The sequence below is a fragment of the Herpailurus yagouaroundi genome, unplaced genomic scaffold (assembly GCF_014898765.1).
Source record: "Herpailurus yagouaroundi ecotype Mexico unplaced genomic scaffold, PumYag 183, whole genome shotgun sequence".
Taxonomy (NCBI): Eukaryota; Metazoa; Chordata; class Mammalia; order Carnivora; family Felidae; genus Herpailurus; species Herpailurus yagouaroundi.
In genome coordinates, this window is record NW_024412414.1 from 13815202 (window position 1) to 13835675 (window position 20474).

Consider the following 20474-nt stretch of genomic DNA (forward strand, 5'->3'; position numbering starts at 1 on the left):
ATTAAACTCATTCTGATTACAGACACAGATAAATTTGATCATTAATAATATCTGACGATTGTGCATTATCTTTTGATACAATAATTCAGTTCATTAACATTAATATATATCATAATATTGATTGATCCATACTGATCAAGCCAGATGATCAACTAAATTTGTCTTCATTCCATACAATTCTGTCCACATTTACATATATTGATTGAATATATTCCATTTGGTGAAATATAGATAATAATGATAATTTAACATGTTAATGATTCATTAAGAATGATTTTTAAAATAACATATTATCAGGCAGTAATCATGAGAGCCACAATACAATTTCAAATAATTTTCATTAAATATGTACCTTCTTAATTAATATAAAGGAATTAAGCAAATCAATAAATGGGTAACTTTGCTGACAACTTGAGAATCACCTACATTAAAATCTAAAATTTTCCCTACAGCTTCTCCCACCTCATTCCCAATACACCCACATTTCTTTCTCCCTTCCAAAGTACAGGAGGTATTTTAAAAATCTTTCATCACTGATTATGATCACTTACATTAACAGTTATTTAACTAATAAACTACTAGATAAAAATATACAATGCATATAGCATTCTGCCATCCAGGATGACTAAATATTTCTATGATAACTTAAATATCAAGTAACGACCTATTCACTAAGATATGTGTCACATTTAAGACTTGCAATAATAACTATGTATACAATGTCATGTATAAATGTATTAAGCATTTGGCTTAACAAATGTTACCTTTCACTAAGTAGAATAAAGGATGCTTTGGGTTTTGACTGCGTTTTTCACTTGTAACATAAGGAATGGCAGAATATTTCCACGGTGCCAGAGCCCATGGTAAGTATTTAACATAAGGTAAATCATTCAACGGTGAAAATAAATTCGACTTGCACAAGAACATATGTAAAATAGCCAAACTTTATCTTCATAGACATAGCTATCATTCTTTTGGCATGCTTACCTTAGTCACATGTAGATTTATACTCCAAAAAGCTTATAACAGTCAGAGTACAGAGAAGTAAAAACACTGTATGCATTAAACAATGATTTGTTTGAAAGAATACTCACGTTGGTTCTGGATTTCCTTTAGCTTCACACTCAATCTGAAAATATTCATCAAAGGGAAAGGCAACTTGCACTTTTGACTGTTTTATGATGGTTGGAACCTGCTGAACTAAATATCAAAATATGTATGTAAAGAACATGGTCTGCAAAAACTGGGTGAGGTTAATTTAGCTATAACAGAAACAACTGAAACACTTTGTAGGGGAGGCTGGCTGGCTCAGTCAGTAGAGTATATGACTCTTCAGTTCAGGGTTGTGAGTTCAATCCTTATATTGGGTACAGAGATTACTTAAAAATAAAATCTTGAAAAATAAACATGCTTTCTATATTGGTAGGTAAAAGAACTATAAAAGAGTGAAAATTACAGAATAAATTTCATTTCCTCTTTGAACATGTATTTAATTCATTTTTCTGAGGTGTGTGCTCTTGGGTCATTAAAAAAAAAAATTCCAGTAGAGTTAACACATGGTGTTATATTAGTTCAGGTGTACAATACAGTGATTCAACAATTCTATGCATTACCCAGTGTTCATCGTGATGAGAGTACCCTCATCACCTATTACACCCACTCTTTCCCTCACCTCCCTTCTGGTAACCATCAGTTTGTTCTCTACAGTTAAGAGTCTGTTTTTTTTTGTTTGTCTTTTTACCTTTGTTCGTTTTCTTTCTTAAATTCTACATATTACTGAAATCATTTGGTATTTGTCCTTCTCTGACAGTCTTTATTTCTTAACGTTTATTTATTTTTGAAAGACATAAAGAGTGGGCATGTGCGTGCATGAGGTGGGGGAGGGGCAGAGAGAGTCAGGGACAGACGATTGGAAGAGGACTCAGCAAGCACCATATGGGCCTGGACCCACAAACCATGAGATCATGACCTGAGCTAAAGTTGGATGCTCAACTAACTGAGCCACCCAGATGCTGTGACTGACTTCTTTCACTTAGACTTATACCCTCTAGATCTATCCATGTTATTGCAAATGCCAAGATTTCATTCATTTTTATGGTTGAGTAATATTCCATTACATATATACATATGTGTGTGTGTGGCTGTCTGCACACACACATGTGCATACACATACCACTTCTTCATCTATACCACTTCTTCCATCTATATCGAAGGATACTAGGGGTGCTTCCATAATTTGCCTATTGTAAATAATGTTGTGATAAACACAGGGATATACATATCTCTTCAAATTCGTGTTTTTGTATTCTTTGGCTAAATATACAGTAGTGGAATATCTGCATCATGTGGGAATTCTATTTTAACTTTTTCGAGGAAGCTTCATACTGTTTTCCACAGTGGCTTCACAAGTTTGCATTCCCACCAACAGTGCATGAGGGTTCCTTTTTCTCCACATCTGTTGTTTCTTATGCTTTAGATTTTAGCCATTCTGACAGGTGTGAGGTAACATCTCACTGTGGTTTAATCTACATTTCCCTGATGATTACTGATATTGAGCAACTTTTCATGTGTCGATTGGCCATCTGTACCTCTTCTTTGGTGAAATGTCTTTGTCTTCTGCCCATTTTTAATCGGATTATGCAAAATATATTTACTTTTAAAGAATACATACATTTACTGCTACCATTTCATTTCATGTTGCCATATATATTCACTTCATTTAATCCAGAACAAAAGAACAATTTGTAAAGCAGAAGAAAGACTGCCATATCATTACAACTTTAAAGTCTCTATTTTTATTTTTTTTTAATTTTTTTATTTTTTTTAAATTTTTTAACGTTTATTTATTTTTGAGACAGAGAGAGACAGAGCATGAACGGGGAGGGTCAGAGAGAGGGAGACACAGAATGTGAAACAGGCTCCAGGCTCTGAGCTGTCAGCCCAGAGCCCGACGCGGGGCTCGAACTCACGGACTGTGAGATCATGACCTGAGCCGAAGTCGGACACTTAACCGACTGAGCCACCCAGGCGCCCCGAAGTCTCTATTTTTAAATTATTGGCATTTAGTCTATTTGATGTGTGTATATATTTTTAACTTAGTCCAATCATTTTGACAGTTGTTTTTTATTTATAGTGTTCTAAGACATTATAATTAATATACTACTTTTACTACTTTATTTATTTCCATTATTTTGTCATCACTTATTTGATAATTTTCTTATTATTTCATTTTTCTGTTTCCAGGTAACAGGTACTTCCATAGATATCTTCAAGCATATAAATTTTTCCTTTATTGAATTAGTGACTTATGATAAATTTCCAGACATGGACACAAATAATATTTATTCTGGATATATGATGACATCATTTCACAAGAGGACATTTATTACAGACAAAATTGGAGTACAACAGTTTCCATCATCCTTGCCACAAATGAACACCAGTATTTAAAAATGATAAAATATTTTGCTAATTTTACAAAGGAAATTATAACCTGCTCATTTTCTCTATTTTTATTTCTACACATTGCTTTTGTTAATAAATGTTTTTTCCCTAAGTTTGTTTATTATTTGTCATTTCCCATTTATGAATTTTCCTTTCACTATTACTGGGGGTCTGAGACTAGGTTTTTCTCCCTTTATGGAATTTAACACTAATAATCATCCAAAAAATACATAATGGTACTTTTAAATAGATTCTACATATTCAAGTACTCCTGGTCCTGTGAAAAACTTGGTGTATGTGACAAGTTAAATAACCTTCAAGACAAAGTTAAGGGGCGCCTAGGTGGGTCTGTCGGTTAAGCGTCTGACTTCGGCTCAGGTCATGATCTCACAGTTCATGGGTTCGAGCCCCAAGTCTGGCTCTGTGCTGACAGCTCGGAGCCTGGAGCCTGCTTGGATTTTGTGTCTCCCTGTCTTTCTGCCTCTCCCCTGCTTCTGTTCTGTTGCTCTCTCAAAAATAAATAAACATTTAAAAAATTGAAAACCAAAAAAGGCAAAACTTAAAAATTGGGCAGAGGACTTTGTCTCTCCTCAAGTGAAGTAGCCAGATGGCATTTCGGAGAATTGTGTTTATAAAATAAATATATTAATGCTAAAGATACAAATATGGATTATGTTTTAAAGGGGGACACAGATTTATGTAAATGTCTACTATCAGGGAGCAGTCAACAGTTTTCAAAGTGATACATTACCATTTTAGTACAGTTCTTACGTTTTCTAGAAAGGAAGGGGACAGCACAAAAATCACAAGGAAGTGTGAAAGATTCAGCTGCAGGAAACTGACTTAGGCAAATATGTTTTAAGAAAAGCAATTTGCAGAAAGGCACTGAGCCTGAGTTTTTAAGTAATATTCCACAGTGGAGTTACAAATTGGACCCTAAACCCTGTGACATTTAGCCAGGCCCTGAGTCATTCTGTTTTTTCATTTGTAAAATTAGGGATTCAGGCTAGATAAATTGCTGGTAAGAATTTCTGGTCTTGGGATCCCTTTACATTTCTTAAAAATTATACAAGACTCCACAGTGCTTTTGTTTGTGTGGGTTACATCTAACAATATTTTCCATATTAGAAATCAAAACTGAGAAATACTTAAAATGTTTATGAATCCATTTTAAATAATTGTATATGTTAAAATAAACACCTATTTTATCAACAACACTAAATATAATGAGGATGGTGGCAATGTTCTTACATTATAGCAAATGTCTTTAACATCTTCATATAAGGCAGCTGGATTCTCATGTATATTTCCACACTCAATTTGTCACACAAGTTGTTTGGCTTAAATATATGAAGAAAATCTAGCTTTACACAGATAATGTACTTGGAAAAGGGTGAGATATTTTATCATCCTTTCTGATGATTGGGGACATTCCAAAATATACACCAGAACTTCACAAGTGGTAGTTTCTTAAATATTTACTACAATATGGAACCTGAAAGCATATCAATGAGCTTTTCATACTCTGTTATATGAAAATGTTTTACCCATCGGTTCCTTTTTAAAAAGATTTTATTTTTTAAGCAATTTCTACACCTGACATGGGGTTCAACCTCACAATCTCGAGATCAAGAGTTGCATACTCCACCACTGAGCCAGCTAGGCACCCCTATTCATGGGTTCTTTGTAATCCATGTATAATTTTGTAACATCATATGATAATCATTTGGGAAAAAGATACTGGTTCACTGACCCTGAGAGGGCATTGGTCCTGTTTTAAGCTTTGATGGCCAGCCTAGAATAAATAATTCAAAGCTATTATTTCCAATTCTAAAAAATAATTTTGGCTTAATGAATCTGATAACTCCGTTTTACTAGTTTAGGGACATTAGCCCAAGTTTAGTCTTTATCCATTGGATATACATAAACATTTCAACAACATGCAAAAAATATTCATACCTTCAGTGACATTTGCCTCGTTTCTGACTGCTGCTATTTCTAAATAGAGCAGGTCTCAAGCTTATTGCAAATTCACATTATTTAAATTATATTACAGTTACAAAGGATGAGGGATGATGCACAATAGCAACAGTCCCTAAGATATCAGCTAATAACTTGTGAACAACTTGTTTATTAGAACATTACTCTTTCTTAAATTTGCTAAGGTTGTAAAGTCTCAGCAATAACTGATTACTCAGGGAATGGAACTAATAACCTTTGGGTGTTTATAAGAATATATATTCTACATTATAAATCCTTTCCTCCATAATTAGGCCAATTACAGAGATACCAGACTCGTTGACATTCAAATTGGATACCTGCCTTCATTGCATCTGCTAGTAACTGCTCTAGAGTACCGAAATAAATGGATAATGTTCAGTTGTTCTGAAAACATGTCATTAATATTTTATAACAATTGTTGTCTAAGGACATTAGAGCATGAAAATGCATAAGCAATTGAGACAACAAGAATAAAAATGTGTGCTATGGATTAATAAAAACTTTCAAATTCTTTACCACTGATGAACTAAATGAGAAAAGATGGAAATTTGAAAATGTATATTCTAAGAGAGTATGGTCAGGAATCTGAGTCTGAAATCTCAGGGCATCTTTGTTGCTACTGGGGCGGTGGTGGGGAATATAAAATTATTAACCCCTTTCTCACAAGGATCACCAAGCATGTTGCTCTTGATTTGGGACTGCACTCAAATCAAAAGAATCGACTGAAGATGAATTATTTCCAGCTCTGGAACAGAATGTTAACAGTGAGGCTGGTATATATTGTGTATAGGCTCAGAGTACATCCACAGAACAGATAAGTGGAATTTCTTAAGAAGTAAGAATATTCAAAGAGAGACTTGACCCTCTGTCAAAGACACTGGAGAAGGGATTCTCACTTAAGGCTGAATTAATAGGGTCGGGCTGCCCAAAGTGTGTGATGTGCAACTGTTGTGTGAAGTAATTTAAGGCAGCTCTCAGAAAAATGGTTTAAAACCACATTATATTATACATTCAGAGACTTACTTCCTTTTCTATTCACATTCAGACTGGGTAATTCAGAAGAAAAGTTTTAGTTCAGAGTTAGCACTTCTCTTAATGTTTATTCAGCTTGCTGAACTCGTCTAATTGTCTAGAACTTAGATGATGTGCGAAGATCATTTCCAAAGCTAAGATTCAATTAAACAAGCAACGCCTCTTGTATTATAAATCTCCAAATCACATATGGAAAAGACAGCAGGGATAATACAGGAAGCATATGGATAAAAATATCTAAATAACCTCTCAGGGGTCTTTTGTATCCCACGTCCTTATAATAACACAAGACAAATTCCCCAAATCTCTACATTATGTAGCTGATACAGTATCACGTAAACTGCGCTTGCAGATATATTATTTTTTAACCAATGTACGTTATGATATACATTTCCATAAAACTACTGACCTCTGGATATGAATTCACACTATTGAAGGCTCTACATTTTCAGAGTTGATATCATCTTTTATTTTTAGTTGTATAAAAATGGCTTTTTAATGTTTTCTGAATTGACTGCTTTCATTCTTTTCTTAATGTTTATTTACTTATTTTCAGAGAGAGAGAAAAGAGAGAGAGACAGAGAGAAAGAGAAGGAGAGAGAGAGAAAGGGGGAGAGAATGAGTGGGGGGGGGGACAGAGAGAGAGGTAGGCAAAGAATCCCAGGCAGACTGCAGTGTCAGCACAGGGCCCATCCTATGAAGCATGAGATCTTGACTTGAGCCAAAATCAAGAGAAGGAGGCTTAACCAAATGAGCTATGCAGGCGCTCCCATTGTTTTCATTTGTAAATATATGATCATTTTGAAAAAAAAGATACCAAGTGTATTCAGTTTCTTTTTATCATAATTGGTTTAATACCATTAATTTCTGAATCATAACACTCCCCAAAATAAACTAAACCTAGAAAACTAACAGCTGTTGATAATAGTGAAGAATATCTTTGACAGCAAAACACCTGATCTATAGGTCATGTTTCTTGTTAGGTGACAAGTTTGCATGAAAGGCAAAAAGCCTGAGCTGCAAAATAATTATAGCAAGCATCCAAATACAAACCATCCAAATTTTTAAAAAGACGGTGATGAATTCTGATGACAGACTGCGGGAAAATAAATAGAAATATGATAGAAAAATCACATCCTCAAGCTACAAGTATTCTACTTAAAAATGAAAATGCAAATGAAATTCCATAAAGTAGGTATTGAATGCTGTCACTTTACCTGAAAGTGGTATTTCAATGGCTGTGGAGAATTTGAACAGGAAACAAATTAGAGATATGATTAATCCTCTTCCACCTATCTCCATTGCTCTTCAGGAAGGAGGCAACTCAGGAAGAATGAAAATTGTAGTGTCTCCTTTTACTTTTGGTTTAAAGCTGAGCAGAGTGTAGTTCACCTGGAAACCCAAAAAGAAACAGAAAGACATATACTTTAAGCTCATATACTCTGAAACAACAATATAGTATAAATAAATGTTTCTGTTGCAATAATTTTCCCCTTGATGAAACTGTTTGCTAGTAACTCCACATAATATAATTAGTTTTGCTACGTGTTTTTGTGTGTGTGTGTTTTTTGTTTGTTTGTTTGTTTGTTTGTTTTTTAACACAGTTGGTATAGGCTATACTGCAAACCACAGGCCATTCCAACGAATTAGGTTTTTCAGCCAGAGGAGTTTTTTGCTTCAAAGCACTCAAGGAAACTCGAATGGGGGTGGGTATCAGGGACTATGAGGATAAATTCATTATAAGCCATTTTGTTCAAAATGTGGCTCTTTTTCAATCAATTCTTTATAGCAGGCATCTAACCCCATTTGAGTCATTTATGAAACATCACAAATTTACTCTTTAATTTTTCTGGCAAACAACTTTTCACATGCAAGGGTTTGCACAAGCAGAAAATAATGTCTTCATTTACTTTACATTTAAGCAGAATGTTAATACGCTCCATACTGTATAGAAATAAACACTAAAAGGTCAATTTTCCTTTACGTTCTCATACCATTTCAATTTTTTTTCTGAAACGCTGTGATAGTAGACATCTAAACACTGTTTATAATGCAGTTTTAAAAGTAAATTTGCTGAAAATGTGAATGTTCTCCAAATGTATCAATTTCTTTTTCCATAAAAACAAACTATTACTGTATTTATTCACTTAGAACTGGTACAAAGAAATTAATGAACATAGAGTCAGACAAACTATCAAATCTATATTTAATTCCAAGTATACAGACTTTTTTAAATGTTACCTCAACTTTTACCTGAAGAGATCATGCACTGGCATCTTTCATATATGCATAGTATAAAACACTATACATTTAAAATAGTAACTGATGCTGCTGTTCTGCTGTTTTATTCATCATTTTGAAAATCAGAAAATACAAAATCCCATTTGTATTTTAATTTGAGGAAAGTTATGTTGATTACAAAGGAAAAAGCTCCCATCCCACCCCACCCACTTGCACCACAAAATGTTGAATTAGAGTAATGGCTTTACTCTGCGTTTTCTTTCTTTTTTTTCTTTAAAAAAAATTTTTTTTAATGTTTATTTATTTTTGAGAAAGGAGGGGGGAGGGGCAGAGAGAGAGAAGAAGACACAGAATCACACGTAGGCTCCAGGCTCTGAGCTGTCAGCAGAGAGCCCATGCGGGGCTCAAACTCTCAAGAACTGCAAGATCATGACCTGAGCCAAAGTCAGATGTTCAACTGACTCAGCCACCCAGGCACCCCTACTCTGCGTTTTGTGATCTCAATTGATCCATCTATAAAAATGGGAACTGGGAAAAAGTTATTTTTGTGTAGTTCAGAAAATTTCCCCAAATGAAAAATAACTTACTTTGGCGATAGAAAATATTCTCAAATGTATCATTGCATTGGCACCTACTTTCTTGATAAAATGAATTATTCTCATCAACAAAATGTGGAAAATTACTTTATTTATGAAAATCAGAATATTGCCTAACTATAAAAATTGAGTTCTGCATATTTGTACAAAGGTGGGAGATATTGAACCACATAGCTATTACTAAGATGAAAAAACAAGAAAATACTAATACCTTGTCCTTTGAATTTTCCTTTTCCTTCTCTCTTCTTGAAATACTTTGATAAGAGTCATCTCAATTCATTATGTATGCTTATATGTCACTCTTTACCTATAATCTATCACTTAATATTCTGTCCCATTAATATTCAATGCTAATTTCACTAAGGGCATTTCATGTATTTGTTTAATGATCTTGTCCTCTGTTAGTAGGGAGAAAGGCTTTCAAAACCATGATGCTTTTAGGCGACCATATTTCCATATTCATACATCACACCATACTGAAACAGAAAATAGAAATACTAGATGGCCACGTAAGTGACTACAGGCTCAATTTCCATTAATTCCTGATTTAGGCTAGTGAGCTCAATGGTGTCTAATTGCCATAGTAAAATAACTTGCAGGCACTAATTGTTCAATAGTGATGATCTGACTTAGGGAATTTTAATGGTTTTAACTACATGGTCTTGATGAGAGAAATTCTCTCCCATAAAAGGATGCCGCATTGAACCCTCAACTTAAAATAAGGCTATAAATTAAGAGACATAACAATAATGACACCAACAGTTTCCAGAATATGGAATGGTTAATTCTGTATCTAACCTATTCCCCGGCAGGGATTAGCTTCAATTCACCAGAGACTTCGATGTTAAGCGGTTGTTAGATAAATGTCATTGGAAGTTAAAATGTGACTCCTTGCAGGCAAGACTCCATTAAGTGATGATGATAGCCCCAAAACAGCTTTCATATTAAAACAGGAATGCCAGTCATAATTTCATTGTCAGAATGCAAAAGGGCATACTATTTAGTAATTATGTTTTGCAACAGTAAGGTAGCAATAACATTATATTCCCATTTATCTTTCTTCAAAGAATGTTAACCTAATGCCTCACATCAGGCCTCAAAGATAAAGACAATTATTGGAACTTAGGGTAGAAATGACAGTAAGACTAGAAGAAAATAACACTAGAATATTTTGAGGCCAATCACATAAAGCTGATGGCTGATTGCTTATATTAATGACGTTAACTCAGATCCAAAAAAGAATCAATGAATTTTCATGGGTTTAATTTTACTTCTATCCTAGCTCATCTTTGGGAAGAAGAAAACCATCTCTGACATCTAACTCAAAAGAATCATATACGGTGTCATGTAAAATTGACCCTTCTTGACTGCCTTAGCTTTTAAAGCATGACAGGAGGATAAGGATTAAGAACACAGGGGTGCCTGGGTGGCGCAGTCCATTGAGCATCCGACTTCAGTTCAGGTCATGATCTCATGGTTCATGAGTTTGAGCCCCGCGTCGGGCTCTGTGCTGACAGCTCGGAGTCTGGAGCCTGCTTAGGATTCTGAGTCTCCCTCTCTCTGTGCCCCTCCCCCACTCACACTCTGTCTCTCTCTCTCTCTCAAAAATAAAGATTAAAAAACAATTAAAAAAAAAAAAAAAAGAACTCACTGGTTCTGGGACAGAACAGAAACATGGACAGGCATGTTCCCTGTATGGCCTAGTTCTAATTCAACAGTAAGGAAATCAAGTTCTTTGTTTCCCCCCACATAATAGCCTCTAATACACATACATCATTAATATTACAAAATGACCTCAAAGATCCCTCTTATGTTTTTAAAATAGCTCCACTGTGGTAAATCTAGGAACAACTTACTCTCCTAACTTCATTCACCTTCTGCTTTAGGGAATGGAAAACAAAGTTGGCTTCTCCTATGTCCATTCTACCTCACCTACCAAGTACATGCAAAGATCCTGGGGCCCACAGGTCAGCTAATAGGAGACAGTGATGTACAGTGAGGGCATAAAAACATGAAAAATGGAATGAGAATATTGTAGGCTCATAAGCCATCACTTACTACTGATGAGGGAACATGTGGTGGGCTGAGGACAAAGTGCAAGCTAGCACATCCATGTGTGTGTGGGATGTGTGTGATATTCTTCAGGCACCCCTGGCTGCCCAAGGACAAAGGAAAGCAAACAAAACAAATGGCCAACTGATAGAAATCACAGTCATACAAGACCTGGGTCACATCAGTTTACAAATATCTTAGTAAATTACAAGAAAAAGGAAATCTTATCAATAGCCTAATCTGCAGAAACCTATAGACTCAGTTTTCTGGAGCCCCAACATCACCCGTCCATAATGATATGGGGAACAAAGGCAAGAAGGAAACGGCAGGTAAAATTAAATATCTTCATAACCTGCAACCCATTGACAAATACTTGAGACAAATACAGAGTATAACATTTCTCCAGGAACTCTCTACCATCCTGATGTTAATGCCTTACTAGAGGGAAAGCAACCTTAGCATGACCATAGCAAGGCCTCAGTTAACTTAGGAGTCCTCTTTGGCATATCAAAGTCCCTCTGGAGGCCTCCCTTTTGAGTCGACCTCTCTTCTCCATAGCATAAAACCAGCCATTCTTCACAACCCCAGCGCAGTTCCTTCTGCCCATGGGTCCTGTCCCCATGTTTTAATAAAATCACCTTTTTTGCACCAAGGATGAACAAGCAATCCTAAAATTTGTTTGGAGCCACAAAAGACCCCGAATAGTCAAAGTAATATTGAAGAAGAAAACCAAAGCGGGAGGCATCACAACCTCAGACTTTAGCCTCTACTACAAAGCTGTAATCATCAAGACAGCATGGTATTGACACAAAAACAGACACATAGACCAATGGAATAGAAAAGAGAGTCCAGAATTGGACCCACAAATGTATGGCCAACTAATCTTTGACAAAGCAGGAAAGAATACCCAGTGGAAAAAAGACAGTCTCTTTAACAAATGGCAACATGCAGAAGAATGAAACTAGACCACTTTCTACACCATTCACAAAAATAAACTCAAAATGGATGAAGGACCTGAATGTGAGACAGGAAACCATCCAAACCCTAGAGGAGAAAGCAAGAAAAAACCTCTCTGACCTCAGCTACAGCAATTTCTTACTTGACACATCTCCAAAGGCAAGGGAATTAAAAGCAAAAATGAACTACTGGGACCTCATCAAGATAAAAAGCTTCTGCACTGCAAAGGAAACAATCAACAAAACTCAAAGGCAACTGATGGAATGGGAAAAGATATTTGCAAATGACTTATCGGATAAAGGGCTACTATCTAAAATCTATAAAGAACTCACCAAACTCCACACCTGAAAAACAAATAATCCAGTGAAGAAATGGGCAGAAAACATGAATAGACACTTCTTTAAAGAAGACATCCATATGGCCAACAGGCACATGAAAAGATGCTCAACGTCGCTCCTTATCAGGGAAATACAAATCAAAACCACACTGAGATACCACCTCACACCAGTCAGAGTGGCTAAAATGAACAAATCAGTAGACTATAGATGCTGGAGAGGATGTGGAGAAACGGGAACCCTCTTGCACTGTTGGTGGGAATGCAAACTGGTGCAGCCGCTCTAGAAAACAGTGTGGAGCTTCCTCAAAAAATTAAAAACAGATCTACCCTATGACCCAGCAATAGCACTGCTAGGAATTTACCCAAGGGATACAGGAGTGCGGATGCATAGGGGCATTTGTACCCCAGTGTTTAGAGCAGCACTTTCAACAATAGCCAAATTATGGAAAGAGCCTAAATGTCCATCGACTGATGAATAGATAAAGAAGAGGTGGTTTATATATACAATGGAATACTACTTGGCAATGAGAAAGAATGAAATCTGGCCATTTGTAGCAATGTGGATGGAACTGGAAAGTGTTATGCTAAGTGAAATAAGTCAGGCAGAAAAAGACAGATACCATATGTTTTCACTCATATGTGGATCCTGAGAAACTCAACAGAAGACCAAGAGGGGAGGGGAAGGGGGAAAAAAAGTTACAGAGAGGGAAGGAGGCAAACCATAAGAGACTCTTAAATACTGAGAATAAACTGAGGGTTGATGGAGGGGTGAGGGAGAGGGGAAAATGGGTGATGGGCATTAAGGAGGGCACCTGTTGGGATGAGCACTGGGTGTTGTCTGGAAATGAATTTGACAATTAATTACATATAAATAAATAAATAAATAAATAAATAAATAAATAAATAAAACATTTTTAAAAAAAGAATAAAAGAAGTACTCTTAAAAAAAAAAGAATTCTTTCTTGGTCCTCGGTTCTGGACACTCCCTCAACCGTCACCCCGAAACATTATCACTACCATGTGATCTTGGGCAGTTTATCCAACAACGTCTCTTGCTCATCTCTACAAATGAAGAGTTTTAGTCCTTAGGAGGGTTAAGTGAGGTAACGTATGTTTAGCACAGAATAACAAATGACATTTACTACTAGTACTGACAGTTGATAATTTTGCTGTTACTGATAATTAGGGTACAACATCCAGGAATAATATTCTGATCCAAAGAGTATGGTTAATTTGTATGACTTCTACGATAGCTATAACATCTAACTACTGAAAAAAATAAGACTATTCACTAAAGTACTTAGTGGTGAAATGATATAGATTTAAAATACTCTAAAATTTTTTTAAAGGGTGGCGATGTGGTTGATTGACAACAAAAAGCTTCATTTCTCCTCCCCTCCATGTCTCCACGTGCTTTTCAGGTTCTCCCACCAAGAAGCTCTTTCCTAACGTCTTGAATCTGGCTTAACCAAGAGAACGAGCTCTGAGCTTAGGCCTCCAGAAGAATGGTACATTCTTTCTCTCTGCCTCTATCTCTAGCTGCTCAGCTAGACTGCTGGACGATGAGAGACATTACTCCGTCACCCTCTGTAATTCCTGGCCAATAGGCAAGCAGCCACTAAGTGTGAAAGGGCAGCCCTCTTAGATGAGCCAGCCCCAGATGACTTGCCGGCTGCACGTAACTGCAAAAGTTGGCCCAGCCGGTATCGATCCAGACTGGTTAAAATCAGCAGTATCACCCGACAAGTCTCAGGATATGCCACCCCCAGATACAGCACCCTTCGAACACCTTCTTTAAGCTGAAGGAATTTTAGAAAGGGCAGTGCGAGAAGGATTCTGAGCTTCCTCTGACGTAGGTCTAAAACCCACCTGTGAGAGGTGCTCTCCCTATACCTGGAGGGAAACAGAGCATTCTTACCTCTGAAGACAGAGGGGCAAGGAGATGAATCTGAATGAGCAGACCTTGCTAAAGGTTTCCACAGCACTGGACACTCAACCCAGACTCCTTCTCGTCTATTACACTTTCCACAACTTTCTGCTGTTCATAAAATCTAGCATTAACATGTTTCTTCAGCTCCTCATTTCCTTCTGAAAATTTGTGTGTCACATAAAGCTTACTTTAATAAATTTGTATGCTTTTCTCTTCTTGGTCTGTCTTTTGTTATAGAGACCCGCCAAGAACCTAAAAGGAAAGAAGGAAAAAAGATATTTTTCCTCCTCTACACACCCAAGCACACAGTAGACTTAAGAACAACAGTAAATGGGGGCGTCCAGGTGTCTCAGTCAGTTAGGCATCAGACTCTTAGTTTCAGGTCGGGTCATGATCTAACTGTTCTTGAGTTTGTGTCCCGCATTGGGCTCTGCACCGGCAGCATGGAGCCTGCTTGGGATTCTCTCTCTCTCTCTCAGTAAATAAACTTTAAAAAAGAACAACAATAAATAAACTTTAGAAAAAAATAGCAAACACTTAATACAAATGTTTCTTGTATTAAATTAATCTGCTTTCACATGGCATGCAATGCACAAGTAGCTAACTGATGTAGGGAAAAAAGAATAAAAGAATTCCTACCATAGGGAGAATTGCAGAAACTGTGTAATATATGCATATAAGGATTCTTTATACTACTCTATTTTGGGTATGTTTTAACATTTCTATATAAAGACATTTATAATGTGGCCATTCAGTCTGTTGAAATCAGAAGTAAGCCTAAAATATTCCAGTACAGTAAGGAGATTTCTTTAGCAAAAGGTAGACTACATCTACTGGCATACTTTTAGCATGGAAACAGAAAATAGCCAGAAGGTGTCCCTTAAGGCTACCATGCTATCAGACCTCTTCTGTTGCAACTACATTCAGAAAAATCTGAGGTCCTGGGGCACTTGGGTGGCTAATCGGTTAAGCGTCGGACTCTTGATTTCGGTTCAGGTCATGATCTCTGGGTTTCTGGGATCAATCCCCATGTCAGGCTCTGTGCTGGCAGCACGGAGCCTGCTTGGGATTCTCTCCCTCTCCCTCTGCCCCTCCCCCGCCTTCTCTCTCTCTCTCTCTCTCTCTTTTTTAAAATAAATAAGCATTTAAAAAGTATTTTGAGGGGCACCTGGGTGGCTCAGTCAGTTAAGCGTCTGACCTGACTTTGGCTCAGGTCATGATCTCACGGGTTGTGAGTCTCAGCCCCACAATGAGTTCTGTGCAGACAGCTCAGAGCCTGGAGTCTGCTTCAGATTCTGTGTCTCCCTCTCCCTCTGCTCCTCCCCTACTCATGGTCTGTCTCTGTCTCAAAAATAAATAAACATTAATTTTTTTTAATTAAAATAAAAATTAAATAAATAAAAAGAATTTCGAGGTCCCTTTGAATGTAAGTGTATGTGTGTATACGTGTATTTGTATGGCCATATCCATTCATATCCAGCACAAGTTCATCATAAATACAATATTTGATCCTTATTGCTTTATGTGTTTGTAATGTCATGGTCCAACTAAAGGAAATAGCCAAATTTACAGTAACTATTTATATCTGGGTAGCTATTAGTACAACCTCTGGATGTCTTTTGGTATTTTTTTATGCTTTGATTCTTAATTCACTGATTTTATATGTTTCCATTAGAGTCTGTTAAATTCCATTAATAAAGTACAGAAAGGCAAAGAGAAATAAAATGTGGTAAGAGTACATAGTCACTTTGGACTATTGTTTACATTTATGCATATATGCCGACACTCTAAACTGAACAGAAACACAAATGATTTTAAAAGTAAGCATCAAAAGGTCTTCAGCTATTGTTACTATGTTCTGAATAATAATAATTCCTAATAACCACTCGTTTTTTATACCTGACAGTAATGGTGTCATGTTTACTCAAAACCTTTGACACTCTGGTTTTCTAATGGTCCCATTGTATCATAAATCATTTTTTTCCTTTAAGCAAATGAGATACTACAAATTTATATTCCCGAATTCCAAAATAAAGAGATTCCTACTTTCCTGTAAAATGAATAAAATCTGATAGTGTAGTGAATGGACCAAAAGCAGCTTAAAAAGGCAGCTGGTTGGGAATAGTAAATTTTATCTTGGTGACATTTTTCACATCTTGGCACTTTCTGTCACTAATTATTCAAAAACATGTTCAGGTGAATTTTCTCAGGGGCAAAGACAACAAAGCAGGTCTAAAGAGAAAAAAAAAGCAACTCTTAGGGTCACTATGTTTAAAAACTCTCATTTCTACAGCAGCAGCTTACACAAAGCAGCCATGTCAGCGACAGCCCGTCTGCCATTTCTAAAGAAGGCATGGAATGTAAACAGCCCCCCAAAAGTGCTGTGTCGACATTCCTGTTCACTAAGAAACAGCATTAAGTTGTTTCAGACACTATGAATTTCAGAGATCAGAATTAACTTCATGCATGCCAAATCATTAAACAACATTTTTCTCCTCAGGAAGCTTGAAATAGACCAGCAACTTTTATTATAGTCAGCAGGAAGGGATATATTATGATACTGACATCCAAATTGTAGTTTTAAAAATAACTCAATGGATTTGTGTAATAGGCTGGGACAGTGCTATGACTTGGAATTGTTTAAATTTTTATTTTCTCCTCACACTAAAAGGGCTTAGGAATCACTGAGCTGTTACCAGCGAGTGTCTCATATAAGGCCATTTGACATTTTCATGATGGGATAGATGTCACCTTCGCTTCCCTCTGACCTCAAGTGTCCCTTTACAAAACTCGTTCTAGAGTGACTGTCAGGCCAGGGTACACTATTCCCTGGATTCAGGAATTAGGTTTTACCGGGAGGAAGACCAGCACATTTCCATAAGCCTAAATCGTGATCAGAATCACTCTAACACCTGCAAACTGGGAAGGGATGACACAAAGAAATTCAAAGGCTTCTGTTCAATCACCCCACTAGGCTAATACCACCAATCAATTTACAAGTGTCATAAACACAGTAATACAGAAATAACTGTTAATCGCTTTTCGCTCTGAAAACAAAGGAAATATACGTTATGGCCATATCCATTCAAACTCTTTTTCATATCACCAAAATGACAAAAGAATTGCTTAGAGGAATTGCTTAATTCATATTCCCTGCTGAAGATCAAAGAAATGTAGATTTTTATTATAAGTAAATTGATTTTATTGGAAAATGTCAACTTTAATTAATAATTATGTTGGATAAATTAATATTTTTTAATTTTAAGTGTTTATTTATTTGTGTGTGAGAGAGAGAGAGAGAGAGAGAGAGAGAGAGAGAGAGAGGGAGGGAGGGGCAGAGAGAGAGAGGGAGACACAGAATCCAAAGCAGGTTCCAGGCTCTGCTCTGTCAGCACAGAGACCCATGCGGGGCTTGAACCCACAAGCGGTGAGATCACAAGCAGAGCCGAAGTTTCACATTAAACCAACTGAGCCACCCAAGGGCCCCAATTAATAGTTTCAATAATACCATTTATTTAACTAAATAGCACAATACTGTGGTTGAGCTCTGACAGGAATACACCTGAATAAAATCAACATTTTTGTTTGCTTATTTTGCCCTTTATTTACCTGACTATCTTAAATTCTTAACAAGTAGCATACTGCAATGACATCTAATTCAAATTCTTTCATAATGGAGAGAAAGGAAAAAAAAATACCAAAATTCAAGATCACTTAACTTCAGGGATGGAAAAAATGATCTTACATCCCAACACAGAAGTCAAGTTCTGAATCATTTCTCACAACACACATTATATACCAGTGATGGTCATCTAGGGCTTTTTTTTTTTTAATTGAGAAATAACACAGATGTACTAAAACACACACTTACATGTACATCTCAGTGAATTTTTACATATATAAAAATCTGTTTAACCACTTCTCAAACCTTTTAGGGAGTTTTAGTCACCAAAAGCATTTCACCAGCCTCATTCCTAGAGGACTCCAGAAATGGCCAGTTCATAAGAAATCAAAACCTGTTTGGGTTCCCCTAAACTACGGGATCCCAACCAGCATTACTGGGGGGTATTTCTCCCTACGGCTGATGCTTGGAATACATGGAGATAGTTTGGTTTTGTCTTAATGTCTGGGGAGTGTTACGGGCTTTTCGTATTCAAGAATGCAGGAGTCATAGACCCTAAATGAACTGGACTTTTTTCCTACCTGAAAAGTCTTCTCCATTGTGAGCTATCCTGGTGTTTATACTGAAAGGTTATGTGGTCAATAAACCAGAGATAATCTATACACACTACTATACACAGCTCTGAAAATTTTTCAATGCACACAAGCATATAAAGACAGAAATTTATTTTGCCTATTCAGGGTTTTATAAACTTATTTGACTATGAAAATCTGTGTGTGTGTGTGTGTGTGTGTGTGTGTGTGTGTGTGTGTGTGTCTGTGCGTGTACACGTAATTTTTACCAAAATTCACACATGGAAGAAACTGCTTTATGAGTTATCATCAACAAATAATAACTGAAATATCAATAACAATAGCTATCAGGCTTTAACCTTTATTGAACAATTTTTATGTGCCACAATTGCTTTTCCATATGAATTTGTTTAATTCTCACATCTTCTTGATGTAGATATAATAATATCATAACAGTAGCATCCATTTAAATACAGGGAAACTGAAACACAGAATGCCCAAAGTCTTATAAATAAAATGTTGAGTTCAACTTAAATGGAATGGAACTCAGTCTAGAAACAATGGAATCTGTTTCTGGAACCACTGTTCTTTTTTTAAATTTTTTTTTCAATGTTTTTTTATTTATTTTTGGGACAGAGAGAGACAGAGCATGAACGGGCGAGGGGCAGAGAGAGAGGGAGACACAGAATCGGAAACAGGCTCCAGGCTCTGAGCCATCAGCCCAGAGCCCGACGCGGGGCTCGAACTCACGGACCGCGAGATCGTGACCTGGCTGAAGTCAGACGCTTAACCGACTGCGCCACCCAGGCGCCCCAGGAACCACTGTTCTTAACTATTGTAACTACAACCATTTGGAAAAAAATAATCTTCAAGATTGAAAAATATTTATTGACCATCAGAATAAAACTGTAATAAAACACATCAAATTAATCATAATTTGCTTCATGTAGGAAGCAAATATGGAAAATTTCCCACTGATTAATTCCATCAGATCTTAACTAATATTTCCTAGGAGCATCATCTTCAGGGAAACAGAGCATCATCTTCAGGGAAAAAAAATATCTGCAGCTAGATGATATAAAACTTCACCATTCAAAATTGTCTCAACCACAAAAGTTCCTTCACTTCTAATTTGAATGAAAGCACTCATGGATTATATTCTCACCTAAAATTATCAAATAACAAAGTTTCTACAATTTAAGAACTGCAATATATGGGAGACAGAGATTCTAAGACATTTCTGAGCTATAAACAAAGATCAACTTCAGGAAATGAGTTCTTAAATTACAGAAAGCATCCTCTTAGATCCTTTTTCTTTTTCCAGCTCCCAGGCCTACTTCACAATACTTATAATTACAGAAGACTGTTAACGGCTTTTAACAAATAAGCTATTGATACCCAGCTGGCAATCAGATCAAAGTTCAATCTGTAGACCTTTTTCTCAGTCTCTACTTTTCTCCTATCATTAAATACTATTCCTTCTGTTTACTTCCTCTTTATTTCTTCCTTATATATGTCAACTGTGCTCAGTGCCAAGAAAAAATGTTTTCGAAAGCTTCCAGATAAATTAAAAGCTCTTTTGTTTATTCCTTATTAATAGACCAATGACACAAATACATGTGAAAATAGGTTTCAACGAGCCTAGAAATCAATGGTAAAAATCAACCACAAGCAAGAAATTTGGAGGTTT

General features: G+C 36.4%; 1 protein-coding gene across 11 annotated transcripts in view; it reads right to left on the minus strand.

Moving 5' to 3' along the window:
* The window catches only part of CHL1 (cell adhesion molecule L1 like), a 200188-nt gene that overhangs the window by 72347 nt on the left and 107367 nt on the right, over positions 1 to 20474 (minus strand). For 10 of the 11 annotated variants that reach the window (XM_040492148.1, XM_040492149.1, XM_040492139.1 and 7 more), the window contains 2 exons: positions 7695 to 7869; positions 1095 to 1200 (listed from right to left, as the gene is read on the minus strand). In XM_040492148.1, the coding sequence (XP_040348082.1) occupies positions 1095 to 1200; positions 7695 to 7779 (191 nt within the window). In that variant the 5' untranslated portion in view covers positions 7780 to 7869. Of the gene's footprint in view, positions 1 to 1094; positions 1201 to 7694; positions 7870 to 14578; positions 14704 to 20474 lie in introns of those variants that run through there. The other variant, XM_040492145.1, reaches the window with a different exon arrangement.